At 41.0% G+C, this 15,717-nt stretch overlaps 1 protein-coding gene across 5 annotated transcripts in view; it reads right to left on the bottom strand.

Moving 5' to 3' along the window:
• Positions 1–15,717, bottom strand: part of MID2 (midline 2) — a 100,397-nt gene that overhangs the window by 14,695 nt on the left and 69,985 nt on the right. For all 5 annotated transcript variants that reach the window (XM_032837161.1, XM_032837156.1, XM_032837157.1 and 2 more), the window contains 2 exons: positions 14,174–14,322; positions 885–1,012 (listed from right to left, as the gene is read on the bottom strand). In XM_032837161.1, the coding sequence (XP_032693052.1) occupies positions 885–1,012; positions 14,174–14,322 (277 nt within the window). The remainder of the gene's footprint in view (positions 1–884; positions 1,013–14,173; positions 14,323–15,717) is intronic.

The following is a 15,717-nucleotide window of genomic DNA, read 5'->3' as shown; positions in this document are numbered from 1 at the left end:
ACTCAACACCTCTTGGCGAGGAGGTTCTCTTCATCAACGAGATGCGTTCGATGGAAGCCAAGTGCCGAGACCTCCAGCGGTCCTGTAGTTTTCTTATTGCATGACCTTCAACCTGTTTCTTTTTATTTTAAAATAAGTTTTATCATATATTCTGGGGAGGATGGCCAAGAGCCAATTATACGAGTTCTCTTACCTGTGAAATAAGGGATGACCATTACCTGACAGATTTGTGGTAGATACTTACACTACAAAATGAGTACACAGTGTCTGGCATAAAGTAGTTGTTCAGTAAATGACAGTTATTTTAATATGTTAACAAAAATAATGACCAATGCCAAATTATTGTACGTGTGTATTTTTCTCGGGAAGTGGCCATTCAATAATCTTGAAGGTAACAAGAATTTTTCACAGGCTAGTTGCATCCCTCATTTCCTAAAATTGTCTGCAAGCCAGACAGTTCTTACATTTTTTCATCCTAATCTGCTAGTTTCTCAAATTTCCTTAAAACCATTTGAACAGTACACGTATCCAAGCAGGACATGCTTTAATATTCCATAATTGCCACCTGAGTTCTAACCCCTTCAACAACAAGCAACAATATATTACTGATAGGCTCATAAGGAGAAATCCATCAGCAATGTCTTCTTTTTTCTTGACCTTTAGGTATGATGGTACTCCTGTCTGCCCCCAGAAATATCTGACACATCATCTTTCTTTTCTGATACATGAGCTAAAGTATATTCTATCTAAAAAGAGACATGTATTATCTTAAAAGTTATAAAAGCATTTTCATTACAAATATGGTCCTTTTCTGATTACCTTAAAGTAAGAGAATACCAAAAGACAAGCATTAAAATGGGAAGGAAACCACAGTATTTTCACACCTGTTAAATAATCTAGCCCCTCCAGCAGTTTCTTTTCTCTGGAAAAATCTAAAGCAAAGTTTTCAAAGGCATCATTAAAATTGATGTCTGGAATCAGAACTTGAGAAGATGCTGTTGCCATAGCGACCCTGGAAAAGAGAAAAAGTGCATCAATAAACATCAAAATCAGTTTGCAACTTTTTCCAATGTTTGATTCCTGGTTCAACAAGGCAAAAATATATATGACTTGGGGGGCTTGATTCATTAAATGGAAAATATCTTATCTGTGATTTTCCAATGGAAACCAGTTAGAATTTAATCATCAGGAACAAATTAAGAGATATACCGTATTTATTCACATATGTTCACCCTGCAAACACACTCCCCCATCCTGTCTTAATTTTGAGAAGTAAATACAGGATTTTTTCCCCTCTGCATCATTTTCCATCTGGCAGGCAGCATCAAAACTAGACCTCTGAAGGCTTGGTTAGAGCAGTTTGAGAGATTTTTTTTCTTCCCCTCGATTTTTTTTATGCTAATCAACAAGCCAGCATGCTGGGGCTGGGCTGAGTTCAAGACTTCATACTGTACTTGATTTGTTCTTTTATAACATTTGCATTTAATTTTATTACTATTTACTATAATTATATAATGCTCTGCTACTTTTACCTCCCCAGTTAGTTCTAAGCATCTCAAGAGCAGGGTTTGTATTTTGTACCTCTCATAGCTTCCATGGTCCGTAACACAGTGTTGGACACATGGTGAATAAACAATTGTTAAATGAATAATGAATGACTAACAACAACACAGCTGCTAACATTTATTGAGCATTTAGTAGACAGAAGAGACCATGCATGCACTTTACATACATTATTTAATTTACCTCTTGCCATAATCCTGTGTAGTAGATGTTATTTCCATTTTGTAAATGACAGTAAGATATAACATAAACAAGAAATGATACATAGAAAGCTTAAGTAACTTGCCTAAGGTCACACAACCAGTAAGGGTCAGAAAAAACAAAGAAATATAACTGAATATATGTTCATTGGATTCTAAGCTCTATACCCAGAACCAATTTAGGTAGCTCTTTAAAAAAAATTAAGGTAAATTCTTCTGTGCTTCAGCAATTCTTAACCATGAGAACACATCAGAAATCTCTTGGGCAGTTTTGACCAAAGCACACATGTTGAGGCCCTATGACAGACCTTCTGAATCACAGCCAATGAAGATCCTTGAACATGCAAATGACAGAATGGAAAAAAAAATTAATCTGGCAACAATATGCAGGTAGAATAAAGGGAAGAAGCACTGAATGTAGAAGACCAGAGAGGAAACTTCTAAGGTGAATTAGTTGTAAGGGGTTGAGAAGTTAAACAAACATTCACGCACGTACACCCAGCTACACATCCACCAACAAGAGCTCTTGGCTGTTTGTGAAAATAGAGATGACTTAGGAATAAGCTGTAGGCCAGGATAAACATATGAAAGACTAACACTATAATCTTCAGGTCTTACATAGAATGGCCAGTCTTCAGGATTCAATGAGTAAGAAGACAACAACCCCTATAGGGCAAGAGTTAAGGCAGAAAATTGGCTCATAAAATTTCTTCCTGGCCTCCCCAATCTTCTTTCTTCCATTCATCCACCCATCTGTCCGTCAGTCCATCCATCCACCCATCCATCTATCCATCCATCCACCCATCCACCCATCCAATACTCACTGAGCACAAATAATGTGCCAGGCACTGTGCCCGGCACACTGGAGACACACAGTTGTGGTCTTTGCCCTCAGGAAATTCAGTTTGTGGAGGAGAAAGATATTAAATAGGCAATAAAAACGCCACTACAAGGGGACTGTACCATACACAAGACCCCCCTGGCAGGGACTTGGGCACTAAGGGAAATCTCCCGGGAGGAAGTTCATTTTACGCAGTGACCTACACAATGCGTAGGCGTTAGGTAAGCCGAGACTATGTGGCTCTGTGTTCTCTCTAGCCTGAAGGTTGCAGAATTAGCAAAATCACACAGGGCCTTGTGGGCCACGTTACAAGGTTTGCACTTTATCCAAAGAGCAGTGAGGGCCACTGACCCACTTTTGGCCAAGGAGTGATGCTCAAATTTATGTTTTAGGAAGCATGTTCTGTCTGTACGGATGGGCTGGAAGGGGTCAAAATTGGAGGCAAAACAGATTTTAAGGTGTCTACAAATAAGCAAAAAGGAAAGTAGTGACAGGAACATAGACAAATAAAACAGAAAGCTAATTCACACAACATGAAAACAAATAGGCAACAAATATATTTCAAAGCCCAGGACGCCTGGGTGGCTCAGTCAGTAAAGCATCTGCCTTTGGCTCAGGTCATGATCCCAGCATCCTGGGATCAGGATCCCTACTCAGCAGGGAGCCTGCTTCTCTCTCCCTCTCTCTCTCTCTCCCTCTCCCTCTGCCTCTCCCCGGGCTTGTGCTCTCTCCCTCTCTCACTCTCACTCACTCTCTCTCTCAAATAAATAAATAAAGTATTAAAAAATATATTTAAAAGCCGACTATATGAGGAATCAAATAAATGTAAATTAAAGTGAGATTGCATTGAAGATTATAAATAATGACAATTATAGGAGCTTTTTATGCCGGTATGAGATAATGTCCACATATTTTATTAGGGCTGAAGCTGATAACAAATTTTGGGGATAAGTTTGGCATTAAATACCAACATAGATTAAAATGCAAATATTCTTTGACATCACAGTTCTACTTCATAAATTTATTGCTAAGAAAACAACTGAGGTGTAAGGGCATTCAACATACCATATGTACCCTAACTCTCTAACCATGGGGACTGAGCTAAGTAAATGTAATGCATCAAAAGATGAAATACTACAAGGCCACTGAAAATCAGTTCAATGACAGGGACAAGTTCATGATCTATTGCTAAGTTTCAAACATAGGGTATAATGAAGTATATACAGCATGACCCTCTGTGAAATATTTATTAAATCTAGGGGCGCCTGGGCAGCTGAGTCAGCTAAGCATCTGACTCTTGGTTTCAGCTCAGGTCATGATCTCACGGTCGTGGGATCGACCCCCACCGCTGGCTCCATGCTCAATGGGGAGTCTGCTTGAGATTCCTTCTCCTTTCCCTTCTGCCCCTCTCCAGTCACACACTGTCTTTCTCTCTCTTAAATAAATAAAAATCTTATAAAAAATAAAAAATCTAAATATTGGGATACTATACTCCCAAATGTTAGCAGTGGCTGAAAGTTAAGGATGAGTAAAAATGGCATTGGGGTATATGTAAGTGTATGTGTGTGTGTGTGTCTGTGTCTGTGTCTATGTTTAATATGTTTAAGCAAAACAACATTAGTTATCTCTCAAGGACGATATGATAAGTGTCATTTGTAAGGGGGGAAGGAATACTCTCCCAGCTGGAATTTCATTTTAACCAAGGTCTTGGCCCATAATAGATTATTACAATTATTATTGGTGGGGAAGAATTTCAGACCCTGTGAGAAACCACTGATGAAGATATTGAGGTTGGGCAGATGATTCTCAAGAGAAAAGAGAATAGCCTAAAACAGAATCATAAAGACAACAGCTTTAAAGGAATAGGTCAAAGGCGATGTGCTCCCAAAGGCAAAAAGAAACTCAGTAGGTAGGGAGAAAAGCAGAAGTGTTCACTGAAGCTAAGGGCAGAGAAATTTCAAGTACGAATCATTGTCAGTAGGAACAAAGGTTATTGAGTGATTTTTTAAAAGGATTTTGTTTATTTATTTATTTGACAGAGACACAGCGAGAGAGGGAACACAGCAGAGGGAGTAGGAGAGGGAGAAGAAGGCTCTCCTCAAAGGAGGGAGCATAATGTGGGGCTCAATCCCAGGACCCTGGGATCATGACCTGAGCGGAAGGCAGACACTTAAGGACTGAGCCACCCAGGCGCCCCTATTGAGTGATTAAGGAAGACAAAACAGTAAGATAAAACAAAGGAACATCTATTAGATTTAGCAACAGGGTATCCATTTGGTAACCCCAGAAAGAACACTCGGAATAGTGTGGTAGTGGCAGAAGACATTTCAGAGACTTGAAGAGTGAGTGGGGATGATTGAATAATGTGGTTTAAATTTATGTTTTATCTCTGCTCTCATGAAATAACACTGAAATGACAGTCAGAGAATAAAATGTCATAAACCCACAAAGACAAAGAGAATGGAAAAAGACATGCCAGCAAGTAAGAGATTGTCAGCAAATGTTTGGAAGCTAGAAAGGGATGCATGAGTGGTAACCAACAACAGACCAGAGAAAGCTGGGTCAGGAAGCCAACAACGTCAAGCTGATTTTGTGCCGCCGACAGTTGAAAGTTTATAGGAAGAACAGCTAGACCCCAGATCCACTTGACCAGAGACTACTCCTCCCTCGTCCTGGCAGGAGATGTGAGGTTCAGTTTCTGCAGAGCTTTGACGCTGCATCAAAAGCAGTCTTAAAACCCTCAGCCACCTTTTCTTGCTTGGCTCCCAGAATCGTGGCAGCCAGCCTAGTCCCCCTCATCCCCCATCAGAAGCAGGAGATTGGTAGATTCCTTCTAGGGGAAACTGACTGAAGAGAAAACACATACAGAACTGACATTTGGGTCCCCTCAGTAAAATCTGGCATTCCACCTTATCCTATAGTGACATTCACCGAGGAACAAACTGTTCCCATCCCCTCAGATCTTCCAGTCACCCTCTAGTGCGTCAATTCAAACAGGCAGCTGAAAGCTTACCAAACATGTAGGGAAAGACAGCAACTTAAACAAACGAATAGAGAAAAGGAACTTGGAGGAGACCAAAACAATGCAGAGCTTGGAAGTTTTTAAATGATCGTCCAGATCTTCAAGAAGATAAACAAATAGTTTGTATCCACAAAGCAAGGACAGAATGCTAAAAAAAATAAATAAATAAAAGCAAAGATCAAGAAAGAGCTCTTATTAATAAAAATAAGAATGCTGAAATTAAAATTTTAATAGAAGGACTGGATAAAAACTTAAGGAAACATCTCGATAATAGAGTAAGAAGACAGTGTCGTGAAAACTAGGAAATGAAAGATTTTAAACATCAGAGAGAAAATCTAGAATGTTCAACCTCTGACTAATTAGAGTCCTGGATAGAGAGAAGAGAGGAAATAAATGGGAGGAAATTGTTAGTGAAAAATATAAGAGAACATCCCAGAATGAAAAGTCACTAGCCTCCAGATTGGAAAGACCTACTTAGTGTGCAAAAAAAAGGAATGATAAAAGACCCATACCAAGGCATATCTTGGAAAAATTTAAGAAAAACAGGATTAAAGATAAGACCTTAAAACCGCCAAATGTTAAAATATAGGTCACATCTAAAAGATCAGGGATCAAAATAGCAGTGGGTTTCTCAGCCCAACACTAGAAGTTAGGAGACAATAGAGCCATGCTTTCAAAATTATAAGGGAAATCTATTTCCAACTTACCAAATGTGAAAATAAATTTCAAATATTTTTTAAACAAAAAGTTTTTGAAAATTTACTTCCCATGTATTCTTTCTTGGAAGACTACGGGAAAAATTGTTCCAACAAAATTAAGAGAGTAAAATAGTACATGAAGGGGAAATCAGGCAGATCTTGATGATGTCTCTAGTTAAGAATGCTGAGACTCTAAGAGACTAAGTTGGCTGGAGTTCACAGGGCAGAGTACCAGAGAGAAGGCTGCACAGAGAGAATTCTGGAGACCTCCGGAATGTTCCCCTCTAAGTATTCAACAAAATACTGATCAATACATGCATGTGAGGAAACTGCCCAAGGCCAAGAAAAGAGCTCCCTTAAAAGATGAGAGGAAAGTGTGCGTGGGTGGCTCAGTTGGTTGAATGTCTGCCTTAGGCTCAGGTCATGACCCCAGGGTCCTGGGATCAAGCCCCATGCCAGGCTCCCTGCTCGGCAGTGGAGTCTGCTTCTTGCTTTTCCATCTTCCTTTGGCCCTCTCCCACTGCATGTGCTCTCGCTCTCTTTCAAATCAATAAATTTTAAAAAGTTTTTTTAAAAAAGGTTGAGAGGGAAAAAATCCCTGCTCTTCACAAAGGGCCAGGAATAGTGTCTGTTCCCAAAAGCCAGACTGGAAAATCTCATGATGCATGGAGCACCTCGGAGAGTACTCAGAAATGTCTTGCCTTGCTAGTACAGAAAATGTGACTCAGACTAAACACTGCTCTGATTCCACCTAAGAAGTCTTAAAAACAAGACCCAAAAGGATCAAGTTATTTTCAAGAAACTTAACTATGTCCTAGAACAAAGCTTAATATTTATAGAAATACAAAAATATACAGCACCCAATAAGATAAATTTCATTATGTCTAACGTCCAGAAAAAAAAAAAAAGATCAGATATGCAAAGAAGGAAAAAAACACAACCCATAATGAGGAGAAAAAGCAATCAATTAAAACTGACCCAGAACTGACACAGATGTTAGAATTAGACATTCTGACAATTATGATAACTGTATTCCATGCTCTGTCCATGTTTTGATTTTAATTTTCTTTTGAGTATAGTTGACACACAATGTTACATGAGTTTGAGGTACACAACACAATGATTCCACAAGTCTGTAAGTTATGCTCTGCTCACCACATGTGTAGCTACCATCTGCCACCATTCAACCCGATTACACTATCATTGACTATATTCCCTATACTGTACCTATTATTCCCACGACTATTCATTCCATATCTGGAAGCCTGTATTTCCCTCTGCCCATCACCCACCCACTTGCCCTTGGCAACCATCAGTGTGTTCTCCATATTTGTAGGTCTGATTCTGCTTTTTGTTTGTTCATTTGTTTTGGTTTTGTTCGTTTTGTTTTGTTTTAGATTCCATATGAGTAAAATCATACAGTATTTGTCTTTCTCAGTCTGCCTTATTTCACTTTGCAAAGTCCATCCATGGTGTTGCAAATGGCAAGGTCGCATCCTTTTTTATGGCTATGTAATATTCGTGTGTGTGTGTGTGTGTGTGTGTGTGTGTGTGTGTTTGTGACATCTTCTTTATCCATTCATCTATCAGTGGACATGTAGGTTTCTTGGCTATTATAAATAATGCAATAAAAATAGGGGTACATAATCTTTTTTGAATTAGTGTTGCATGCCATATATTCAAAAGATAGAGGAAAGGCTAAATATGTTTAAATAGAAATATGGATATTATAGAAATAACTAAGCTGAACTTCTAGAGATGAAAACTACAATGTCTGAGATGAAAAATACACTGGAGAGATTAATGGCAGAGTAGGCATTACAGAAGAAAAGGTTAGTGAATGCCAAAATATATTAGAAACTATCAAAATGAGGGGCAGGTGAGTGATTCAGTCTATTAAGCATCTGCCTTTGGCTCAGATCATGATCTCTGAGTCCTGGGATCGAGCTTGGGGTCAGGCTCCCTGCTCAGCGGGGAGTCTGCTTCTCCCTCTGCCCCTCCCCCCTCTGTCTCTCTGTCTCTCTGTCTCTCTCTCTCTTTCTCTCTCTCTCTCAAATAAAGACTGTAGTCAGAGATATAGAAGGACACTACATAATTCTTAAAGGGATTATCCACCAAGATGATCTAACAATTATAAATATCTATGCCCCCAATATGGGAGTAGCCAATTACATAAGAAAACTGTTAATCAAGATAAAGAGTCATATTGATATGAATACATTAATAGTAGGAGATCTTAACATGACTCTCTCAGAAATAGATCATCGAAGCAGAAAATCAATAAAGAAACAAGAGCATTGAATGACACATTGGACCAGATGGACCTCATAGATATATACAGAATATTCCACCCTAAAACAACAGAATACTCATTCTTCTCAAGTGCACATGGAACCTTCTCCAGAATAGACCACATACTGGGTCACAAATCAGGACTCAACCGATACGAAAAGACTGAGATTATTCCCTGCATATTCTCAGATCACAATGCTTTGAAACTGGAGCTCAATCACGAGGAAAAGTTCGGAAGGAACTCAAACACCTGGAAGCTAAAGACCACCTTGCTTAAGAATGCTTGGATCAACCAGGAGATCAAAGAAGAACTGAAACAATTCATGGAAACCAATGAGAATGAAGACACTTCGGTCCAAAACCTATGGGATACAGCAAGGGCGGTCCTAAGGGGGAAATACATAGCCATCCAAGCCTCCCTCAAAAATATTGAAAAATCCAGAACACACCAGCTGTCTCTACACCTTAAAGAACTGGAGAATCAACAACAAATCAAACCAACTCTACACATAAGAAGGGAAATAATCAAGATTAGAGCAGAGATCAATGAGGTAGAAACCAGAGATACAGTAGAACGTATCAATGAAACTAGAAGCTGGTTTTTTGAAAGAATCAGTAAGATCAATAAACCATTGGCCACACTAATCCAAAAGAAAAGAGAGAAAGCCCAAATTAATAAAATTATGAATGAAAAGGGAGAGATCACAACTAACACCAAGTTAGTTGTAGAAGTAGAAACAATCATCAGAAATTATTATCAACAGTTATATGCCAATAAACTAAGCAACCCAGATGAAATGGATGCATTCCTGGAAAACTATGAACTCCCAAAATTGAACCAGGAAGAAATTGACAACCTGAATAGACCAATATCTAGTAACGAGATTGAAGCACTGATCAAAAACCTCCCAAAAAACAAGAGCCCAGGACCTGACGGATTCCCTGGGGAATTCTACCAAACTTTCAAAGAAGAAATAACACCTATTCTCCTGAAGCTGTTTCAAAAAATTGAAGCAGAAGGAAAACTTCCAGACTCTTTCTATGAAACCAGCATTACCCTGATCCCCAAACCAGGCAAAGACCCTACCAAAAAGGAGAATTTCAGACCAATATCACTGATGAATACGGATGCTAAGATTCTCAACAAGATCCTAGCAAACAGGATCCAACAGCGCATTAAAAAGATTATCCACCATGACCAGGTGGGAATCATCCCTGGGCTACAAGGATGGTTCAACATTCACAAATCAATCAATGTGATAGAACAAATCAATAAGAGAAGAGAGAAGAACCACATGGTTCTCTCAATTGATGCAGAAAAAGCATTTGACAAAATCCAGCATCCATTCCTGATTAAAATACTTCAAAGTATAGGGATAGAGGGAACATCCCTCAACTTCATAGAATCTATCTATGAAAGACCCACAGCAAATATCATCCTCAATGGGAAAAAGCTTGCAGCCTTCCCGTTGAGATCAGGAACACGACAAGGATGCCCACTCTCACCACTCTTGTTCAACATAGTATTAGAAGTCGTAGCAACAGCAATCAGACAACAAAGAGAAATAAAAGGTATCCAGATTGGCAATGAAGAAGTCAAACTCTCTCTCTTCGCAGATGACATGATTCTTTATATGGAAAGCCCAAAAGACTCCACCCCCAAACTACTAGAACTCATACAACAATTCAGCAACGTGGCAGGAAATAAATAAAATCTTTTAAAAAAAGAAAAGAATATTATGGCTCCATCAGGAAGGATGAATACCCAACTTTTCATCAACATGGACGGGACTGGAGGAGATTATGCTGAGTGAAATAAGTGAAGCAGAGAGAATCAATTATCATATGGTTTCACTTACTTGTGGAGCATAAGGAATAACACAGAGAACATTGGGATTTGGAGAGGAGAAGTGAGTTGGGGGAAATCGGAGGGGGGTACGAACCATGAGAGACTGTGGACTCTGAGAAACAAACTGAGGGTTTTGGAAGGGAGGAAGGTGGGGGGTTGCGTGAGCCTGGTGGTAGGTATTAAGGAGGGCACGTATTGCATGGGGCACTGGGTGTGGTGCATAAATGAGTCTTGGAACATTGAAAAAAGTTGAATTTAAAAAACATACCATTTTATGTGTCAATTATATCTCATAAAGATAATTTTTTTTAAAGATTTTATTTATTTATTTGACAGAGAGATCACAAGTAGACAGAGAGGCAGGCAGAGAGAGAGAGGGAAGCAGGCTCCCTGCTGAGCACAGAGCCTGATGCGGGGCTCGATCCCAGGACCCTGGGATCATGACCTGAGCCGAAAGCAGAGGCTTTAACCCACTGAACCACCCAGGCGCCCCAAGATAATTTTTTAAAAAAAGAAAAAAAAAGAAACTACCGAAATGAAACACACAGAGAAAAAATAGCTAAAAAAGGAACAGAGCATCAGTGAGTTGAGACAAACTTCAATGAGCCTAACATACATGTAATGTTAGGCTCTGCATAAGAAGGGAAGGGGGTGGCGTAAAGAATACTCAAGGGGGCGGGTGGCTCAGTCAATTAAGCATCCAACTCTTGGTTTCAGCTCAGATCAGGATTTCAGGGTGGTGAGATCAAGCTCCGCATCAGGCTTGGTGCTCAGTGCACAGTCTGCTTGAGACTCTCTCCCTCCCTCTGCCCCTCACCCTGCATGTGTGCGCGCTCTCTCTCTCTCTCTCTCTCTCTCTTTAAAATAAAGAAAAAAATCTTCTAAAAACTATTTGAGGAAATGATGGCTGAAAAATTTCCAGGTTTGCAGAAGTCAATTGTTAATGTCTAAAATGGGGGGGGAGATGGCAATATAAGGATGTTATTTAGAAATGTAAAGGCCATGGCAACAGAAATACCTAACAGAGCTGAAACTTCTTGGCTTTGCTGGGAAGGTGTAGACTGTGGCACTAAACTCCCTAGGTTTGATTCCTGCCTCTATCCTTTACTAGTTGGGTCATGTTAGGCAAGTCACATAACCTCTCTGAGCCTCATTCTCTCACTTGTAAAATGGGGATAATAATAGCATCTATCTCACAAGGGTTTTTTTGTGAGGATTAAATGTGTTAACACTTGCAGGGGCTTAGACTAATGCTCAACACAGAATCAATGCTCAATATTATTCTTATTGGAGAACAGAAATCAGCAGTGAGGAGATTGCTCTTTCTTGCAATATGACTATTAGTAATATTTGATTTTTTAAACTATGCACAAGTATTACTTTAATATAAATTACTTCTGATGTTGAAGAAGAGTAAGTCAGAGGTGAGGACATGGCACTGTCTTTGAAAAAGTTTGCTATGCGGGAAAGAGATGGATACAGCAATAGCTAGAGGGGGTATAAGGGAAGAGAAAGTCGTGGGTGTTCTATTTTTTAGATAGGAGAGACATGAGTGGGTTTAAAGGTGGATATGAAGTCAACTAGAGAACTGGAAAAACTGAAGCTATGGGAAAAAAGGGAAGCATGTGGCCAAAACACAAATAATACAATATAATCAAAAGGGAGGGGTGCCTAGGTGGCTCAGTCGGTTAATCGTCAGACTCTTGATTTCAGCAGGTCTTGATCTCAGGATTGTGAGTTCAAGCCCCACCTTGGGCTCCACACTGGGCATGGAGCCTACTTAAAAAAACAAAAAAGGGAGTGGGGAGGCAAAAGTCATGGATGTGGATGTAGATATGCCCAGCAGTTTGGTTTGAGAAGCTGAGAACTTTGTCCTTTGTCCTTTCATACCTGCCACTCTTTAAAATAGGATGTGAAGTCATTTGCTGAGCATGAGGGGGAAGGTGGCAGGGTTGGAATTTTTGAGTTGAATACAGAACACTTGAAATAGTCATTAGGGAGACAAAGCAAAAAGAAAGCTGATCAAGGCGACACAGAAGGATTTCGGGGCCCCAGTGAGATTAGAAGCCATAAATGTGTGGTGTGATAATACCAACCTCTTTGGTTATGTGGTTTTCCCTAGCTGGGTTCTGCAACTCAAATACAGACATGGAAAAGGTGGGAAGAGGGGGACCTGGGTGGCTCAGCCAGTTAAGCGTCTGTCTTCAGCTTAGGTCATGATTCCCAGGTCCTGGGATTGAGTCCTGCATTGAGCTCCCTGCTCAGTGGGAAGCCCCTCTCCTCCCTGCTCATGCTCTCTCTCACTATCTGTGTCTCCCAAATAAATAAATAAAATATTTTTAAAAAGAAAACAGAAAGAGCTGGGCTGGTTCAGGGTTGGGGATTCGATCAGGTTGGTGTGATAAAAAGACCAGGGAAGTGGGTACATTGCAACAAGAGTGCGCAGCTGACGTGAGAAATCACAGAGCCTCAACAGACCAAAGAAAGAAGGAAAGACAGTAGGTAGCTGGTAGGTAGCAGTCGGGTCTTAGGGATCCTGATGAAGTTGAAGAATAGAGACTCTGGAAGAAAACCAACCAATTTTAAGTACAGAGGTTGTAGCTAGAACACAGGGTGGGTGTTAGTTTATGATTTCAGTGTAATTCTGACTGATGGAAAGGTTCAGCATGGGAGCCATGGAAGCAGGTAGATGAAGGGGAGCAAAGGTGAGGGTCCCTGGAGGAGGGGATGGCAAGGAGCCCATTAGATGGGGTCAGCCATGTGGAAGCCAGTGTCACCCGGAATGATGGCAGAAGCAGTAAGAAGGAATACTGTGTACGTGGAGCCAAAGCCTTAGTAAATGAGAGACAGAGAAGGAGGCCAAATTTGCCTAATATGTTTCTGTAGCCCCTTAAAGCCTCGGTGACTCTACTGAGCAATGTTCCACTTTAGACTTCAGATTCTTTGCACATGGTGTATAGATGGCCTTCGAAGGACCCATGAGTCCTCTGGAATCACATGCAAAATTCTACGTGTATGTATCGAATATGCATTTCCCCCTCAGGAGAGGGCTCAGGACATCCATCACATTTTCAAGGGGATGACTGATTAAAAACAAAAGCCTAAGAATTACTGCTCTATCCATCTGTGTGAGAGATAACTAAATGAAAGGAATAAAAATTGCACAAAGACTCAGAGAGGGCACATACCTATCCCTGTGGCCAAAAGTCTCTCTGCCCCTATGCTAACACCAACCTAGAAAGCTCCAACACATTGGGACACCTGGGTGGCTCAGTCCGTTGGGCGTCTGCCTTTGGCTCAGGTCATGATCCCAGGGTCCTGGAATCGAGCTCTGCATGGGCTCCCTGCTCAGCGGGGAGTCTGCTTCTCCCCCTGCCTCTTCCCCTGCCTGTGTTCCCTCCCCACCTCTCTCTGACAAGGAGATAAAATCTTAAAAAAAAAAACAAAAGAAAACTCCAACACTGAATGGGCAGCAGAGAGCTAGGGCAGAGCCCTAGCTAGTTCCCTAGTTCCCTAGGGAATGTGGCTGGCTGTCCACTGGAAGAAGGGGTGAAGCTACCCAGAGGCTACCACTGAGGCTTTAGTAAAAGCATCTGGTAAGATCTTCGGGCAGCAGCTGCTATGTAGGTGCCCAAACAGAATTCAGTGACTTCCAGCTGCACCCTTTTCCTAAGAGCAGGCCTAGAGAAAAGAAGAGAAGGAGCTCACCTCTCGGCAATATTTTTTGCAGACTGGAGAAACCGGGCCTGGTCATTTTCTTTCAGGATGTGTTCAGCCTGGTTGATGAGGACTGTTGAGCGCTCAAGACACTGGCGGCAATTAGCAACCTGCTGTGCCAACTTTCTCAGTTTCATAACCTTAAAGGAATGAGCAGAAGAAAAATGAGCTTCAACATCCAGGGCTTAATTAAAAACGATAAAACAACACGAAGAAGATCTGCTGCAGCGATGCTAAAAATAAGGCCTATTAATATCCCATGGTTCCTGTACTAACCACTCACCTTCTCACCCCACCGTCTATGTCTTGCCAGCCCCTCCTCCCACCTACAGCCCGCTTACTTAGGCTGCAACTCACTCAGTCATACACTCTCGGTCATCTGCCTCCTCTTTTTCATGGACAAAAACTTTAATTTTTCTGATTAGAACAAGAGTGCATGCTCACAGTTGAGTATTTAGAAAATAAAAAGTATCAAAGGAAGCCCTGCCACCCAGGGATCTCCATCGACCCATCTTATGGTCGATATAGTTTCACAGCCGTGTTTAATAAAAAGTACTTCCTTGTTCTTTATGGCACTCTACCTTCCAACGAATATCTTTCTCTCCGTATTCTTATGAGCACCTGTGCATTCACAGATCTGTGTTCTCAGGAATTTCAGTTCTTGCGTTGGCTGGAACCACCCAGCATGGCACAAAGTATTGATCATCACCTCAGACTCTCATAATCCTCACACTATATACCCGGCATGAGCTTATAATCACTACGCTGACCGGCAGACCAATATGCCTACAACCATACGGATGCATGGAGGCTCACACCTGACCTTGACCCTGCTTCTTCAGTTCCTAGGCTAAAAACCTGGAAGTCTTCTCTTTCCCTTCATCTTTTACAGTGGAGCAGTCGAGGATTCCCATCATTTCCTTTCTAGTAATTCCTGTTCTGTCCTTTCCTTCCACTTGTGCTGACATTTCCCCCGTGTAGGTCTTCATCGACTCCTATCAAGAATCATTCCATAAGCCTCTTAGATTGCTTCCCCGACTTCAGTGTCATCCTGTTCGGATCCACCCTGGTTACTTCTGCCATATCGATCACTCTCTCCCTTCCTAAGAAACTAGGATGGCTTCCCAATGCCCTTGCGGATAAGCCCAAAGTCCTTATAATAGCACGCATGGTCCTTCCATAATTCTGGCCCACATTTCTACCATCGCTTTTTTTCTTTTTGGATTGACCTATAACATACCTACAGTAAAGCACCCACCTCTGGGTGGACAACTCAATGACTTTTTTTTTTTTTTGCATATACATACACCCATGTAACCATCAACCGGGTCAAGGTATAGAGCATTTCCAATACCCCAGAACTCATCATTTTTACCAGGTTTATAGCACTAGGCCAAACATCGCTTCTTCTTTGCCTCCCTCCCTCTAACCCCATTTCTTCTTACTTTCATGATCCAAGTTCAAACTGGAATCATCGGGATGAAACTCTGACATTTGTAAAGTCAACTCTGCCTTGGCCTCACCGAAGCTCCATG

The sequence above is a fragment of the Lontra canadensis genome, unplaced genomic scaffold (assembly GCF_010015895.1).
Source record: "Lontra canadensis isolate GAN:19392208 unplaced genomic scaffold, GSC_riverotter_1.0 scaffold96, whole genome shotgun sequence".
Taxonomy (NCBI): domain Eukaryota; kingdom Metazoa; phylum Chordata; class Mammalia; order Carnivora; family Mustelidae; genus Lontra; species Lontra canadensis.
This window is presented reverse-complemented; position numbering and strand designations above follow the sequence as displayed.